We start from the raw sequence: 18,262 nt of genomic DNA, 5'->3' as shown, positions 1-18,262 counted from the left end.
TTTGAACTCAACAGAGGAGACGCTGATAAGCAGATGCCCTTTATCTTTCCACACAGACAACCATTAACATGTGATTCTAGGCATTTCTTAAAGAAATACGAAAAAGGCCAGGAAATAAATAAAAAAACAGCATTGATTGAAATATTAAGCCCTGCTCTATTAGTGAGAAGTCAAGTTTATATGCAACAAATGTATGGCTGGTTCTTCCATTATAAGTTTAAAATATAAATATATATATATGAACGGCTTATTGTTTGTTTTTCTTTTCATTTCATATAAACCTTTCCTCCATCTAACTGTAAACACCAGTGACAGATGCCTTCCTTTTAAAGCTGTGTCAGGTAAAAAGGGGATTGTCATGCAAATCCCAAAACTAGAAATGGATGCTATGTTTTGCATGGAAATTAATGTTGTTTACTTAATGGTTTAGTCAGTGCCCTTTTTTCGTTATGCATTCCAATTTATTTACACAAAAAAACAGCCAAAAAAGAAATACATAAATATAATAAAAATACCTGAAATGTATAACTAAATGGTATATTTTTTTTAAATAAAAAATATAGCAAATGTTTTTAAATGGTATTAAATAAAAATAAAATAAGAACACCAGAAGAAAATGTGCTCCGTAAATATCAGTCTTCCTAATATCCTTCTTTTTTGCTTACAACCTGGAAAGACAAGTGCCACCCTAAAAACAGCTGTGGAAGTAAGTAGCATCATGACATACAGTTTCTTACAAAGAAAATGTTTTTTAAGGTAAGCCTGGGAAATGAAAGTTGTTTTTTGCAATGAATGAAACTGTAAGGAAAGGTGCATCACTTGCATCTCATTTTTGGAATTATTTTTCTAACTTATAATAATGCTGAATATCACTATTGAAACAGATCTAAATACAGCTCTTCGTTAAATTATTCCACACACAGATTGGCTTAACCTTGGCAATCCCATTATTATGAACATTATGAATTCCTGAGAGTTGGTAAGTATTCCAGTCCATCCAGCTTGTAAAGTCTGTGTCATGTTTCACAAAGCCCTCAATAGCTGTCTGAACAGGCACAGTGGCTCAAGAGCCAGCTTTCATTGGTGTAGCACAGAAAGAGCCCTGTGGAAGCGCACAAATGGCATCTTGTGAATCCTGTGGCTTGGAGGCACCAGGCTCTGTGTACCTGATGTTGTGGGAGACACAAGAAAGCAGTTACAACATGCCCAGCAGACAGTTCACAGGATGATTTCCCATCATAAATATGGCTCTTTCAAAATTATCATTTGTCACCAACCTCATTCTCCTCAGTCTCGTCAGCATTGGAAGTAAGTTCTACTGTACTCTTGTTTGCTGGCATTTTGACAATCATTGAATGAATGTTTGCAGACTCTCCAATCTATTACAACACTTATCCATTGTTTGACATGGTATATAGTTCTGATAGTGTATATTATCAGTACTTGCTGTGATTGGAACATATTAAAATATGATTTGCTCATCATGTGATGCTGTATTAAAATTTCAACCACCTGTTGTATATCCATGTTGGAGCACCTTTACTTTTTAGATTTTGGTTGTTTTGATAGGTGATTATTGAAATGATGTACATTATCTGTTCTTCAAGGCAAGTCAAAGGGGTTTGTGAAAGTTCTAACAGTTATTCCATCGCACAAAAAAAAGGTCTCAGCTGGGGAAACAGAGAAGGCAGAGCTTCTTGAACATGGTTACAATGATCAGACAGGCAGATTACATCTCTAGACTGAGTGGATGTGTGTGTGTGTGATTTGAAGTTGTTTAATCTGAATATCAGTAAGACAGAGCTCAGACAGCAGCTGTCATTCAAAAGATTTAACATTATTCTCAATCTGGGTCACCTTCTGTTGTTGCAAATTTAAACAATGGAGCATCAACAGTAACAATAAACACAAAAATAAGAATGATCATACGAGTTCAGTGTATTATAAACAGATATGGTTTGTAAACATAAATGACATCTAGTTTGTTATAGCATTAGCACCCCATTAAAGTTATATGTATGTGCAGGTGTGCTATGGTTTTCTGAATACGGTATGGCCAGATGTCTATTATTGTACTGCGTTTCTGTGGGCACATTCTATCTACTCTGCTTTTAGAAATGATTGTTAATGCCACTGAATATATTAGGACCATGACATTGTCTTTTCTTAAACAGTATGGATATATTTTCTCATGGTCATGGTTTTATACCATACACAACTCATCTTAAATAATAGATATTTATTAAAATACAGTAAATATATATAGGGGTCTGAACATGTCTATGTGTCATTCTTTTACAATGTATTTATTCAGGGTATATATTGGGGGTTTAAAAGGCTGGGTTAGTACAGTATGCATTGATTCTATACAGTGTAACAAACAAATAACATATTTTGGCTATCACAAAATACATTGACATCAATGTACATCAATATGGCTTGTACAGAGATAATAGCAGTGTGCCACTAAAGCACTGTTGCTTCAATTTGCATTATAAAGTGCTGGCTCACAACAAGAGTTTGGAGGTTAGGCGGTTGGCTGGGTTTATCATTTCTTGTGATGCTCTACATTCAGTTCTTTTGATACATTTGAAAGTCAGGTACAGTAGGAATTTAAAATCAGTCAGTCAAGGAGTGATACCTACTATAACATATAACATTTATTGTACTTTTTATTAGTATTCTATGTTCTCAAAATCATATGCCGTTATCATGTATGGATTAAATTATGTAAATCATGGGAAATTTACTTTACATTACAAATACAATAATTGTACCTTTGGCATACCTCTAATGGCATATCCGGGAAACAAATTGTAAAACAAATTGATGGACAATATCTTTAACTGTTGGTTGCCTAAAATGATTGGAGAGCCCCAATCCTGCAGGTTTTGTAGGTGTCTTCACATCATCAGTGGTTAAAGATCTGGAACACCTGTTAATCATGACTAATTAAGCCAATAATTGGTTCAATTAAGTAAATGAGAGATTTTTTGTTTTAAATCATCAACTGTAAAAGACCTTAAGAAATATTAAATGTGTCCAATTAAACACATAATTAGATCAAGTATGTGAATTGAGAGCTAAGTTTGAATGAAAACCAGAAGACACTGTGCCCCTTGAGGACTGGCGTTTGACACCCCTGGTGTAAATGCTTAGACCTAGTACGTGAAATGATCATAATAATATTAATGAAGTGGAAGCATTCAGAATGCCTGCAAACTGTTCTAAGTATGATGTGTTTGTCTAGTCAACATAAACAGAGCATATACAGTAGATAAAAAAAAACAGTAAAAGACAGTTATTGAGCTACTGTCAGACTATTCACTATTGTTAATGCTCAGTGTGGTTTGATTTTCAATTACCCAAACTATATGGCCATTGATTTCAATAGAGCTTATTGCCAAAAAAAGAAGTGGGAGTTCCAATGCTTTATCTGGGAGTGTTGCCACTGAGCTAAACTTTTTCATTGACCAATCACAACAGACCTGTCTGTGGTAGCATCATGACTGATGTGAAGGTGATACATAACCAAGCACACTGCAACTCTCTCAAGAAGTGGCACACATATCTACAGTCTGCTGCATCCCACTGCATCCCATTCTCTCTTAGTTCACGACTATCAAATAATTCATGTAGTTGGCTTGAAATGTGTCTTGGATATTGATTATCAAAATAAGCAGCAAGATAAACTGTGGGACAAGTAGGGTGGAACAATTACATTATTGCTCAGAGTGGTTTCTTGCTGGTTTTATATTATTAAAGAGTAAAAACTTGCATTTTCTTTGCTGTATATCTTACTGAAGATATTTTATTGCAATTATTTGATTTGATTATTATTATTTTTGTAATATAAGTCTGGTTTTGTTTGACTATGAGTCCAGGAGCTGCTCTTCAGTTCTAGTTGCTTGCCATAGATATGTGTTATATAGGCTAAATAAGCCAAGATGTCTTTATATTCATAAGCACCAGCAAAACAAAACAAAGCTTGAGTCGCTCATGGGATGGTCTTTGGAAGATCTAGCATATGTATCATATATCCATTGCAGCTCCTGGACTCAGATGAAAGCAGCTTCACACAGACTTATCAAAATAGAAACCTAGTATCTAAGTTATTGTTAAGAATCACTGAGAATGATTGCAAACATCATGTAAAGAAAAAGGACGAAAGTAGAAAATGAAACTTTGAGCTACTTGCTGTAAAAATGGTGTCCTTCTCTGACAATTTATCTTTGACTTTAACACACACAAGAGTAGGGTTCCATGTTCAAGTTTGGATTATAAAAACTACCTACTGTAGGGTTAGTTTTTAACTACCAACGAGATTAGCTGTATTAAACACATGCATATTTCAATATTGCATCCATGTTAAAGGTTTTGTTGGCAAATGTAAATTTGTTTTTGTAATCTATTTTTGCTTTTGTAGTCTAGCTGGCATGAATTTAGGATGCTTTGGGTTAACCAATATATGAGAATAAATATATGGGTCTAAGGTCAGTCAGTGTTCAGCAGGAATTATTTTAAAAGCTGAGATGGCTCTGAATAAACTGCAGCAGATGGAAAACAAGCTTTATTCAAGTTCATAGCATAGCTGTCATAGTTCATTCACATCCAGGGAATATATCATTTGTCCTGCTAAGATATAGAGTCATTAAAAATCAGCTTTCAGACAGCTTCCATCCTTGTGTTTTCTATTCACACATTTTACAGCATGATGCATTTTGTACTTAGTACATCTGGCTCAGAATATTTTGATATGCTAAACGTTATGCAAGTTTTGTGACAGTATATAAGTATATAGGAGATATGTGTGTACTGTATGTATTGTATGTATGGAAAATGAGCTATATTGATGGATCTGATGTTCTAGGAGGTTCACTAATTTGTCCTTAGATGCCTGTACATTTAAATTAATAAAATAATAGTTGCTCCCTCAAGTTCATACCAATAGTATTTGACAAAAGATTGATTTTCAGTAGAAAAATAATTATAAAAAATATATAAAGCTTTACTTCTGCTTGTGTCACCCAATGTTTTTTGAATGATGAAGTTCCTATTATCTATTCCTTTAGGGCTCAGTTGTTTCGCTCCATTGCCTGGGGCAACTTGACTGATCATGCATTTCTTAGTAATATCACCATAGTGGTAAACTTGTACACTGTAATGATTACACTATGTAACACAATTTTTGTTCCTGGGTAGTAAGTGTTATTTCCTAATTGCTTATGCCTCAAAAGTATAGAACATGGCTATTATTCCCCACAAACTCTGCTTTTGTGACCAGGACAGGTAAATTTCAAAATATCACTTTTTCCAATGAGAAAACGGGAGCTTTTGTGTCTTTTCGTTCACATAAAGTCAGAAAAAAACAACATATGAATCCAAATTAACATGTATTTATACTAAAGTAATACAAAAATGACTACAAAAGATTTAGAAGTGAGTAGTTTTTCGAGATTTACGATTATACTGTAAATTTACAATACAGTTCCAGGCCACTTTATTAGGAACACTCCCCAAATTGTGCTGGTGACGTCAATTGTGTTATGCTTCAAATCATAATAAGTCAGATGGTCTATATAAGACCCTGTGATATAGTCTAATAGCTTACAGTAAGGACATAATTAAAGATGTATTTGTAAGGAGCATGATAGTACTGTATGTACTGCTACTATATCACAAACCCCCTAAAAGACAACTGCTAAGCAGTTTGTTTGCAGTCAGAAGCAGCTGTAAACCATAAACAATAAGGTGTGAAAGCAATTACATCAATTACATTTAATAAATGAAAGGAATGAGCAACCCATATCCTGACTATTCTTGTGCCACACCCGTGAGCTTGGAAAAAATGGTATAAAATTAGCAACTTTTAGTATGCCTTTATAATATAATTGCAAATATAATCACCTTGTTAAATTAAGTATATTCGAGTTTTGTTTTATTCATTTATGCAATAGCTTCATTTTATTAAACAAATACAGTAATCAAACACAATCCATATTTGAAAATAAGCAGTATGTTGTTTCTCAATAACTACATGATATTCATCACCATGTCAAAGGTTAGTTATGTACGCAGAATTGTAAACATTAATTCAAAAATGAATTTCTTTAATCCTGAAAATGCACAGAAATCCCAATTCACGTATCTAGATATATTAACATAAAATAAAACATTATTATATAATTGATATTTAAGATCACTAAATCATTTATAAATATTAAAAAATATGTTTTTTCAGGGGAAACTATTGTAACACAGTTACATACTAGCTCAATATTGGAGAGGTTTTTACAGGGTTGTTTTTTTTTTGCAGTAAATAATACATTTCAAGTTATTTCAGATATCAGATGTATTTCAGACAAAAAAATAAAACAAAAAAACAAAAAATTATATCATCATTGATAACATTTATATGTTACAAGATACACATTCTGAAAAAGCCTGCAAACACAGGCTAGACCTCTCCCCTGATACAATCTCCGTCAACATGAAAAGGTGTCTAGAACACAGAAGTGCATTACATTGCATCAACTTTGCTCTTGAGTTATTGCATGCCAAAAAAAAGTTAGAGAAAGCAGCAAAAGGTTGACCCCTTGACTTGATAGACATAATAAGAAATACCTGCCATTAGACATACATCATGTTGTCGTGTTGCCTGCTGAGATGGATACAATATCAGCCAAAGTTTGTTGGAGTGTAAATACTGAAAGGCAGTATATTGCAGCATACCTGGACTGTACACAATACAGTATGTATTTGAATGCAATTTTAAACAAGTCACTGGCTATATAAACCCAGAATATGTTCAGTCAGTAATAGTTATGTATTTTTAACCTCGCTGGAGTATATAATTACCCGTGCGATGTGTGCAGATAAACATAAGTCTGATACAACTGTTCTCGCTACTGAATTTGTTATAATATTATGATATTATGTATTTGTATTTGATATTAAGAATTTGTTGTGATACTAACCAGGAAAAAATTATAAATGCAAACAATGAACTACTGCATACATCTTGGTATCTTTTACCATAATAGCATTATCTGAATATACATATACAGTTTGTCCCACTTATTTTATTTATTGTGTTCTTATCTAAATATGCATCTGCCACAAAGACAGCTGTAGTGGGTGATGTCAGACCAGAACCAGGAACCAACACAGAGGAGACACAGAGAGGTGGAGTTTGGTGAAGCTCAGTGATTGTTTTCGCTCAGCATTTAATAATTAAACAGAGCAGAAAATAAAAGGCTGAAAGATGAACAAAACACAGGACAAAATAAAGAGACAAACAAAATGTACTAACACTAAACAGACAGACAAACGAGTGGACTAACAGACAAACAAACACGGTGAGTCAAGACAGTTCTATTTACGTTATTTTACTTTGTTTACTCTCCTTCTCCACACCCGTTCTCCACTCACTGAACACATAACCCAGAGTGAATGAAAACATGCTGCTTTTATGCAGCTGTACCGAGACTCGTTTGCAAATCAATCATTCAATTGGAGTCTCAGTACAACTTCATGTGAATTAATAAAGTGCAATTCCCCGTGCTCACATATAAATATACATTTTAAATTTGGTGCACACAGTTCATTTCCCCTGCTCACATATAAATATACATTTTAAACCACTTGTGTTACACAGACCCATTTATAATCCCGTCTACCAATGACTATACACCAACATACAACATAAATAAAATATATTATAAATAAACATAAAATAAATAGCCCAGGGGTGGGGCCCTTTGCCACATATACCCCCCCTTGTGCAAAGCACACATTGGCCCTCAACGCCATAAAAAACTCAGCAGTCTTCTTTAAATCTTGTGCCGGGAAGGTTATGCTTCACTGGGCCCGGCTGAAAAGCTGTCATATCCTGACACGTGGCACTCACCTGGACAGTGGGTGGTCCACTGACAGCATGGTTGTCGTCAAAGCTAGGTCAAAGTCTTGGGCCGGGAAGGGAGGCTTCACTGGGCCCATGGCTGAAAATGCTGTCAACTCCCCTGCCGGTAGTGGCACGGCTGACAGCATGGTGGTCCACTCCCGCAGCGGAAAGGTTGCTGAGGAAAGTGGTCTCCTGACCTCTCCCCCCTTCTTCATAGCTGGCAGCTCCCTCTCATGGGGCTCTGGCCACACTGACCCCTGTGGCCGAGCAGAGCTGATGGCGACTCCTGGCGAAGCAGTTCCGACGACCCCAGGCGAAGGCAGCAGCGGACCCTCAGGAGGAGAACTCGGGAGGGGAGCCCCTGGCCATAGAGGCAGCAGCAGGAGCTCCGCTTCTCCCTCGTACCCTGCAACCGGTGGCTCCACAAGCAATGCGGACGTGACCCTCACAACCCGGGTGGGTCCACAAGCAATGCGTAGACTGTGAGGCTCCTGTACCTCCAGGTGATGTCCCAGCTTGACAGCCGGGGTTAAGGCAGGCACCATTGGGCGATGCCACTGCGGCTGGGCGGTTCTTCCTAGTGCTTCTCTCAGCAGCCTATGCAAGGGCTGCTGTGGACCGTCAGCATCTAGTCCTGGTCCTTCTGGTGAAGGAAGAGGTAGCTCTTGCTCCTCTCCTTGTGATGGTGGGGGAAGTGATACGAGCAGGATTTCATCCTCTACTGGTGGAAAGGGATCCAGCAGGCATTCACCCTCTGCTGGTTGAGGTGGCGGAGGCAGAGGCAACTCACTTGCAGGGGACTGCTGTGGCTCTCCGTCTCTTTCAGGGTACTGGTGTGGTTCTCCCACACTTGCAGGGAATGGTGTAGCTCTCCCTCTCGATGTGGGGGAGAAATCATCAGGCATTCACCCTCTGCTGGTGGAGATGGGGACAGCAGGCATTCTTCCTCTACTGGTGGAGGTAGAAACAGCAGGCATTCTTCCTCTGCTGGTGGAGGTGGAAAAAGCTGTCCCTCGAGCTTTGGATTCCTGCTGTCCCCCCGTCTGGGCGCTGGACGCTCATGGTCCCCCCGTCTGGGAGCTGGACGCTCATGGTCCTCCCATCTTGGCACTGGATGCTCACGGTACCCCCGTCTGGGCGCTGGACGCATGGGCTCCTCCCTCTTGTGCATTAGTTCCCACTCTGCGTGTTGCGTGGGGCATAGGGCCAACGTGTGCCCATATACCCCACAGCCGGGACACAACTCTGTCGCGAGGTACTGGAAAAAGGCCTTCAAGCCAAAGTCCCTGACCTCCTCTTGCAGCTTTCCTCTCCACCTTCTCTTCCTGCTCGTTCTCCCCACCTTCCTCTCTTATGCTGGTTCCTCCTCCTCTTCCTGGAAGGGGCAGACAACCACCGTCTGCCCGTACCCCCTGCAGACGAGGCACTAACCTTGGTCCTCCAGACTGCTGAGGAGCTCCTCTAGCTCAATGCATCCGTCTCTCCAGCCTTCCATTTTTTTAAAATTTATTTTAAAAAACCAGCAGTCCTTTTTTTTCCCCAAAAAACTGTGGTTCCTGCTCTGGTCTGCGTCTAGGAGGAGCTGATAATCCCATGATGACACCACATGTCACAAAGATGGCTGTAGTGGGTGAAGTCAGACCAGAACCAGGAACTAACACAGAGGAGACACAGACAGGTGGAGTTTGGTGAAGCTGAGTGATTGTTTTCGCTCAGCATTTAATAATTAAACAGAGCAGAAAATAAAAGGCTGAAAGATGAACAAAACACAGGACACAACACTTTAGCCAAAATAAAGAGACAAACAAAATGTACTAACATTAAACAGACAGACAAACGAGTGGACTAACAGACAAACAAACACGGTGAGTCAAGACAGTTCTATTTACGTTATTTTACTTTGTTTACTTTCCTTCTCCACACCCGTTCTCCACTCACTGAACACACAACCCAGAGTGAATGAAAACATGCTGCTTTTATGCAGCTGTACCGAGACTCGATTGCTAATCATTATCATTCAACTGGAGTCTCGGTACAACTGCAAGTGAATTAATAAAGTACAATTCCCCGTGCTCGCATATAAATATACATTTTAAACCACTTGTGTTACACAGACCATTTTAAATCCTGTGTACCAATGACTATACACCAACATTAACACACTACACGTAACATAAAACACAAATAAATAGCCCAAGGGTGGAACACTTTGCCATTGCATCTTATACCTTTTAATATTCTCAGCTGACTGTGTATCACATAGAAAACGCCTTAGCCAATCATAAAGCAAACACACAGTCATAGTAGAACATATTTTAAACAAGTCATTCAAAAGTGAAAGAACAAAATATCCTTCACGCTTTTCGACTAAATGTCTTTGTCATTCCCTTGACATCAGGAATAATTCCTGAAGGAGTGAGTTTGCTGCACAGTCTCTTGTGAGCTGATTTATAACATGACATAAATTATGTTAAACAATATTAGACAATAATAATAACACGCTAGAGCAACACAGTGTTATTAGAACATGTAGAAGGTATTTATTAATGAATTATTAGGACACTTTGTTTTCAGCACCCCGATTAAAGAAATCAGGCTTGTCTGAATAGACAGAACAGAATGCTTTAAATTACTGAATTCAGTCTATTGATGGTCTCTATGGAAATGGTATGAATTCATGAAAGGAACCATTCAAGTGGTTACTATGACAACACAATGTGATGCTCTGAGAAACACTGACCAGCATCCAGACTACAGAATTGGAAAATCTGGAGCATTTCAAACAGAAATACATGACAATACATGGAATGCAGTCATCTTTGATTTGACACTTTGAAATCGATAATCGCATAGATACATTGTTTCTACTAAAGGCAATTTGAAAATAACTAATTATCAGTATCCCTGTCCAATTATTTTACCGTATCATGTATCTCATTCAGGAGTATTGAGTTTACTCACAGGAATTTTAAAACACACATGATGATTAGACAACGAATACAGCTTTTCTTCTTTCAATGTCGGTTCTTGTCGTCAACAACTACAGTACTTGCACTCTGTTAAGTTTTTAGTAGATGGGGTCATGGTATTGCTTTTCATCATGATGAAATATATAATAAATATAATATACCATTTTAAATACTATGAAATTGTTAAATAGACATATGTTGCTATAAATGAATGCAGGAAAGTATACATTGGTTTTCCATAAGAGATTAGATTACAGTGCATTTCAAACTCCTTTTGTTGGTTTATTGGCATTCATTAATATAGGGTAGGTTTGAATGGTAATGAATTGTAACATCACACACATTACCATACATGTACTGTACCTTGCTTCACACCATAATTGAACTATGTTTTATTGTTACTCGTGTTTTTACAGAGCTGCACAGTACTACACTCAACCACAAGGTGGCAGATACACTTTTTAGCTTTACTAAAGCAGTTAACCTTCAAGAATGTGAATGCCACTGCAAAGGTCAATATTATTTATTAGACTTTTCCTGTTCTTGACACCAGACCAGTGCTCGTATTGATTCCTTCATAGCCACATATACAGCAGAGTCCATGCTACTTTATGGGTAAAATCCAGAACTCCAAGTTCTATAGACCTTTTTTATTACCTTTCAGGTCATACTACCTACCATGATTCCAGACCTAGTTTTTCTGTTTCTATAAGATTGCGCTACTCCCTGAATTTGTAAACACTTAGAATAATATCTTCTGTAAATTCTAACACTCAACAGAACAATTCTGAAGTAAAACAAGTAAACCCAAAAATAATAATTTGTCTAGAATAAAACTTGTATCCTTTTCCCAACTTGCAGGTGTATTTTGTGTGGAGACTGTTACCGGATGCCTATCTGACCCTTGCCAAAACAACTCTACTTGCGAGGATGTTACTTCAGAATATATTTGCCACTGTCCCTCAGTTCCAGTCACCTTTATGAACAAATTCTGTGAAAAATCCAGTGAACTTTGCAGTCCAAGCTCTTGCCAAAAGAACGCCACCTGTATAAACACTGGGCATCCTAGTGACCTTATCTGTCATTGCCTGCCTGGCTTTTCTGGAGAACTTTGTGAGGCATATGTCCATCAGTGTGCCAACAGCCTTTGCAAGGGCGGAGCTAGCTGCCAGGCTGGGGCTTTCCAAGTCAAAGCTGCTGATTATAGATGTGTCTGCCCGGAAGGTTACATGGGTACCCACTGTGAGGCTGATGTGAACGAATGTGCCTCCAGCCCCTGTCAGAACAGAGCTCTGTGCAGGGATGGAATCAATGGCTACTCCTGTTACTGTGTGCCCGGCTTTCAAGGCAAACACTGTGATATCGAGGTGAACGAATGTGTCTCTCAGCCTTGCCAAAATGGAGCAACGTGTTTAAATGAGATTGGGAAGTATGTCTGCTCCTGCATGCCAGGTTACACAGGTAAGTGCATGAATATGTCTTTGGAGGGGATCTGTTAACAATGCAAGGGTACAGCTTATAAAGTCACTCCATAAATCATTCTCGTTGTGCTTGTCTATTCACTACGTGGATCTTACATGTGCAGTTTTAACAGCAGCACTTGAAACATGCATTTTCTTAAAAAAAGTCTGATAACTACTGATTAGGGACAGGATATTATGCCTGTAGGACATCTAGCTTTAGTGTCAAAGTTTAAGGATCTTTAAAGAAAGACATCCAAACTTCTCACATGTCCCTGGGGCATAGGGTAACAAGAGGAGAGTTGATTGTAAGTATATGGTTTAATACTGACCAAATGGGTAACAAAAGGCTTCACCTGCTCATAATTGGACATGCCTTCATTGAGTGTCAAGTGTGATATATCACCCATAAAGACAATCTGAAAAAAAGTGCAGTGAAGCCAATATAAACATGAGTATTACTACAAATACAACACTGAATAATTCCTGTCAGTATCTTAGCATGCCATCTGGTGGTACAACAACACAATGTGTTTGTGCAAAGAGATTTTTCACAAATTCTTCTCCTTCTTTACTTTATTTTTTCAGGTAGGAACTGTGAGCTGGAAATCGATGAATGTCAGTCAGAGCAGTGCTTGAACGGAGCGGCCTGTCAGGACTATCTGAATGGCTTCTCCTGCACATGTGTGCCTGGTTTCCAGGGGGATTTCTGTGAAATCAATGTTGACGAATGCATAAGTCAACCATGCCAAAATGGAGGGCAATGTGTTGATGGAATAAATGGGTACATTTATTAAACACTAATCACTAGAGCATTGCTGGTAAAAAGACTGGACAAGACACACTATTTTAATAGAAAACTTTTCTGTAGGGTGCAACTGAAAGACATCTTAAAAAAAAAAAAATCTGAAACTTTGAGACATTTACTGCATTTGCCATTTTAGGCATTATTTTACATTGTAATGATTTCCTCTTATGTTTAATTCTTATTGATAACTGATTTATTTTACAGATACAGCTGCATTTGTTCTGGAAAAGGTTTCATGGGCCTTCACTGTGAAATTCACATTCCACCCTGCCTATCACAACCCTGTCTTAACAATGCTACTTGTGAGGAACTTGGTGAGAACTACACATGCCAGTGCTGGCCAGGTAGGAACACAGTCATACAGAAAAACATTGGTCTGTAAGGTTTTTGAGCACCTCAGCTTGTGTAAAGGGCCATTTTACCTCTTTCCTGAATGTTTGTGTCTTTGTCTGTGAAGTTTACATTTCTGTTATGTGTGTGTGTCAGTGTCCTGGTCCTAAATAGGATATGACTTGATTTCCAAATGAACCTAATTGCAATTTCAGAGCATGAGGTTGAAAATTGTGCCAGTACTTCCCATTGCCTCAGAGATAGAAATGTTCTGCAGCAGGTTTCAGTGCCACAGCAGCCATGTGGAACAGATTGAGGCCCCTTTTGGCATTCAGCCATACACATTTGGAGCCTGAGGCATCAAATGTATGTTGCCAACGCTAAGCGCTACTAAAGAAGCCAGACTGTAGAATTGCAATCTTGTCCAGGAGCTTCTTAAGCCAATGGGTGATTTCACTTCCACACAATAATGGGGGAAAGATGAGAAGAGCAAGATTTCCTCTAAAACAACACACCGTAGCTGCTGATGGGTACAATCTTTATGTACTTGGTTTGAATGCTGCTCCTGCCTCCTGTAGTGCTGCTAAGTGAACTAAACTGAATGTTGTAAGCAGTCCTTGACATGTCCTTAGTTCACTTCTTGTAGCTTGATAGAGCAGGTGAAGATTTCTGAGGTAAAACTACAGAAACTAAAATGTCAAGCTTTTTGGTTTAAGTTTTAGTTTATAGGGGCTACTGATTAATTAGATGCGTTTTAGCTTGAAATAGCTCACACTACCTCCTGCTTCATTCAGCAAACCAATGTTTACATTGCAGGAGTGTGTGGCATTTTTTCTTGACTGAGATTCAGTCATACTGTGAGAGCAAAGGGGAGTGTGATTAAATGTTACAATTGTTTTGGCTTTTCATGCTGCGGTAATTATGTTTAATTGTTAGAACGTATAATGTTAATCAGTTAAATTTAAAAAGAAAGCTAGCTAACAGCATCCAAACAAGCTTCTCTAGTGATAGTTGCAGTAGATCAAAGACAGGTTGGTCAGTGTGACAGAGAAAGAATGAATCTTGGTTATAAATCTCCCTCCTGACCTGTGAGGGCGCTGTGTAAAGGGAACAGGGTGCCCAGGACTGGGTGGTCTGACAATTCATTCCAAGGGGAAGATGGAAGTTGGCCATCTAGAAAGGGGGAGGAGCTACGTTACACCAAGTCATAGCCCCAGAAGAGAAGCGATGTGGCAACCGCTGATTGGAGGAGAAACAGTTGCACTCGCTAACCAAGGGGACGTGGCTAGGTGATCTGTTCCTTTTTTATGCTTAGGGGAGAACTGCTAAAGAAAAAATTATAAACGTACCAGGAGTATTTTGCTTGTTGGTCTAATTATACTTGTTCTTGTTAGACGGCTAACACAATCCGAAGCTGTTGCTTAAGACCAGCACCAAACTCAGACAACACTTCACAAATGTACACAAATACATTTTATTTCACCACTTGCACTTTAGCACTCACTCTGGACTGATCATGTGTGCTCTACTGTGTTTATTCTTTCTGGACTGTAACCTGTTGTTTTGAAACAGTGCAATACACATTGCTGTGTATTGCCTGGGATAATTCTTTGGGGCGCCAGACCGGAGTTATAAAATAAACGCATATGCAGCACGATAACAAGCTGCACTGTTTTTAAAACCTTTGAATCTGCTAACCTGTTCTGCAGTCCTACAATACCCACACCAATTTCAAACACCATTTCCATCACTTCACACCAATTTAAACCAATTATTAATGCTGACTGTGAAGCTTCTAAACCTACTATTGGAATTATAATCAAGGGGCATTCAACATATTTCATAAGGTATAGCTGTAGAAAAACTAACTGCACTCTTACCGTAAACTTTCGAATATCCATACGGGGACTCCACAGTCAGAACCATATGGGGCTCAGATCGGTGGGAAGGGACATTAAACCAGCCAAGCAGTATCTCCTTGAATGACATTGAAATGCAATTAAATCCTGCATTTTTGGTGATACTGCAACAGGACCGTCACAGCCTTGTTTACCTGTGTATATGAAAACTGTCTTTGGTAAGCAAAACCATTCATTTTCATCAAATATTAAAATACATTTTCATATTTACAGAGTACAGTAAGCAGGCAGATGCAGTTTTCTGCTTTCCTTGCAGACACTTTTTCAGAAGTTCAACAGACCCTGCTTTCACTGAAAATGGAGTGAAGGACTGAAAAAATCTAAAGAAAAAAAACTTCAGAAACATTTGTAATCTGGCACAACAAACAGCGTTCTGAAAGGTGGCATTTGTTCAAACAGCTGAAGGAAGTAGGTTCTGACTAGCGTCACAGTTATTAAATTCTCACAAAATGGTGGTGCGTGAAAACAGACAGTATGCTATGAAAATATTTTGCCACAAGTTATGTCAAATCAGATTCAGATCAAGCTGTTTGTACAGATAATAGCAATTCGAATAAATGTAGAAATTGTGAAGAGGATGTTCCAGAAGAGAGAATGAGCGAAAAGGTTTCAGAGTTTTCGTCGGCTGCCTCCTGCAGTGGTCAGGTGGGCTCAGCTTGGCAGAGAAAATGGACATTAAACCTGCTAAGCATTGTCTCCTTGAATGACATGCCAGCTAAATCCTGTATCTGTACTGCAGTGTTGATTTTGATATACCAGCTGCCCTAGCGGTCTGGTGGTTGCGCAATAGGAAAAGGATAGATATGCTGCTTTGTGTGCTTGCAGGGAAAAAAAAAATCGATCTTCTCTCACAAATATTTTTTGTGTTGGTCACAATAATTTCTTGTGAGGGTTTGGGCAACTTATTTTGGGGAGGCTTAGCCTCCCCAAACCTCTTATACGCACAGCCTATAAATAAACATTTCTGTTTGGATCGTGAACTTTGTTGTCTGTCTTCTGTTTCATAATCACATCACCTCTACACTTGTGCACTTGAACCCACTTTGCCACAGTCTGTTAAGTATGTTTGACATTATAGGCCAGAATTTCTTTCCACCTGCTCGAGAGAATCTGTATAACAGGCAACACTTTGAGAAACCAATGAGAAAAAAAGTAAATTTATGTATTACTTGTACTCATCCAGGCTTCACAGGCAGTGACTGTGAGATGGATGTAAATGAATGCAGCAGTAACCCTTGCCTCTCTGGAAGCGAGTGTATAGAGCTATCCTGGAAGGAACGGTATGGAACAGCCCCAGAACTGCCGGCAGAATTTGATTACCAATATGCTTCTGGCTATATCTGCAAATGTCAACAAGGTTTTACAGGTAAATATTGCAAGTTGTCCACATACTTTCATGTGAATTGCATTCTTCATTCATTCAACTCACGGTTCTTGTTACAAATAAGAAAAGTGAGTGGAGGCAACATTCATGTTTCCATCCGATGTCACTGAATCACGCTTTGACAGGCATTGTTAGAGGCTTCTCAGAGTCACAATAAACTTCCAACAGGTGTGAGAGAGTAAACATTGCTTAATGATTTCTGTGTGCAAGTTCTAAATGAGAGAAAATACTGAGGAGGAATACAGCCAGCCCTGAGCTACATTCAATTACACAATTGGTTTCATTACAAGCACCTGGGAATTTGCCTTCTCTGAAGCTTATTTTCTTTGCTTGTTTTTTCTATGTCAGTGTTAAGGAAATTTAAAATTTTGCTTTAAAATTTATGCAAGAACTGGTCTCCCTCTTCCTACAAAACAACACACAGCTGTAATGTTTTAGTACCATTAATTATACTAGAAAATAACATTATGTTGTTGGGAGGAGCAATATCTCTTTATGACTCACTGTTTTGCAGCAGTAGTCTATAAGCACCTGACTCATCGCAGATTTGCTGAAAATAGAGACTTGGCCATTTCATTAATGAATCCTTGCTGCAGTACTTTGTTTCGTCAGCAGAGTGGATAAGCAATATCCTGTTGCACTGAAGTGATGCAAAACTAGTGGTTGAAAACGTTGTATGTTTTTTAGATAAATATGCTGATCCTAGGCAAGGGAGTTGGAGCCTTACAACTGTGGAGGGATTGCAGTTACAAAAAAAACTGAGCTGCTAGTCTCAGTATCTCTCTCTCTCTCTCTCTCTCTCTCTCTCTCTAATTTAAATATTGAGCTTTGTGAGCCTATTTATAAACAATTTGGTTGTCATCCAATTATGCAGTGAATGCATTCCAGGTAATTAGATTATTTTAAATCTAGATGTTTAATTAAATAATTTGATCTGTTCCTGATGTGCCACTGTGTATGATCAGTATTAAAATACGCATGTGTAGATGTTTCTGGAAAAATGTTGAATGTTCACTAAAAAAGGGGTCTTGGCAAACAGTCGCTCTTTAAGAAGTTTAAAGCGTATTAAATCTAAACTAATCTGGCTTGAAGAAAAAGTAGAATCAGGCCAGTCAGCAGTGGCATTCTAGTGGTGATGCTGAAAGGCTTGGAAAGACAACCACGGGAATGGAAGTATTATTTACAATATTGCATGCTGTTTTTTAGCTGCACCTGATGGAATATGCAAATATTAATTTGCAATTACAACAATGGCGATAACTGCAATTTGGGTTAACCTCCTTATTTTCACAACATTAGCAGGTAACGTTTGGCTTTTAGAAAATATACATTATATATGATGACAAGGGGACGCATTTACTCTTTCCAACCTGTATCAAAATGTATCGAGTAATTCATTTATTCAAACAAAGAATTGAATCAACCAGCATAATATTTGAACATTGACATTTTATCAAGAAGCAACATAGAAAATATGAAGAATCAATGA

At 38.3% G+C, this 18,262-nt stretch overlaps 1 protein-coding gene across 1 annotated transcript in view; it reads left to right on the top strand.

The window, feature by feature from the left end:
• The first annotated feature begins 1,124 nt into the window (after nt 1–1,124).
• Nucleotides 1,125–18,262, top strand: part of LOC121326389 (protein crumbs homolog 1-like) — a 29,310-nt gene continuing 12,172 nt past the window's right edge. The window contains exons 1-5 of the mRNA XM_041269646.1: nt 1,125–1,308; nt 11,734–12,333; nt 12,921–13,116; nt 13,345–13,484; nt 16,573–16,755. Of these exons, the coding sequence (XP_041125580.1) occupies nt 1,245–1,308; nt 11,734–12,333; nt 12,921–13,116; nt 13,345–13,484; nt 16,573–16,755 (1,183 nt within the window). The 5' untranslated portion in view covers nt 1,125–1,244. The remainder of the gene's footprint in view (nt 1,309–11,733; nt 12,334–12,920; nt 13,117–13,344; nt 13,485–16,572; nt 16,756–18,262) is intronic.

Source organism: Polyodon spathula, chromosome 14 (genome assembly GCF_017654505.1).
Source record: "Polyodon spathula isolate WHYD16114869_AA chromosome 14, ASM1765450v1, whole genome shotgun sequence".
Classification (NCBI taxonomy): Eukaryota; Metazoa; Chordata; class Actinopteri; order Acipenseriformes; family Polyodontidae; genus Polyodon; species Polyodon spathula.
Note: the sequence above shows the minus strand (reverse complement) of the source record. Positions and strands in the feature narration are given on the sequence as shown.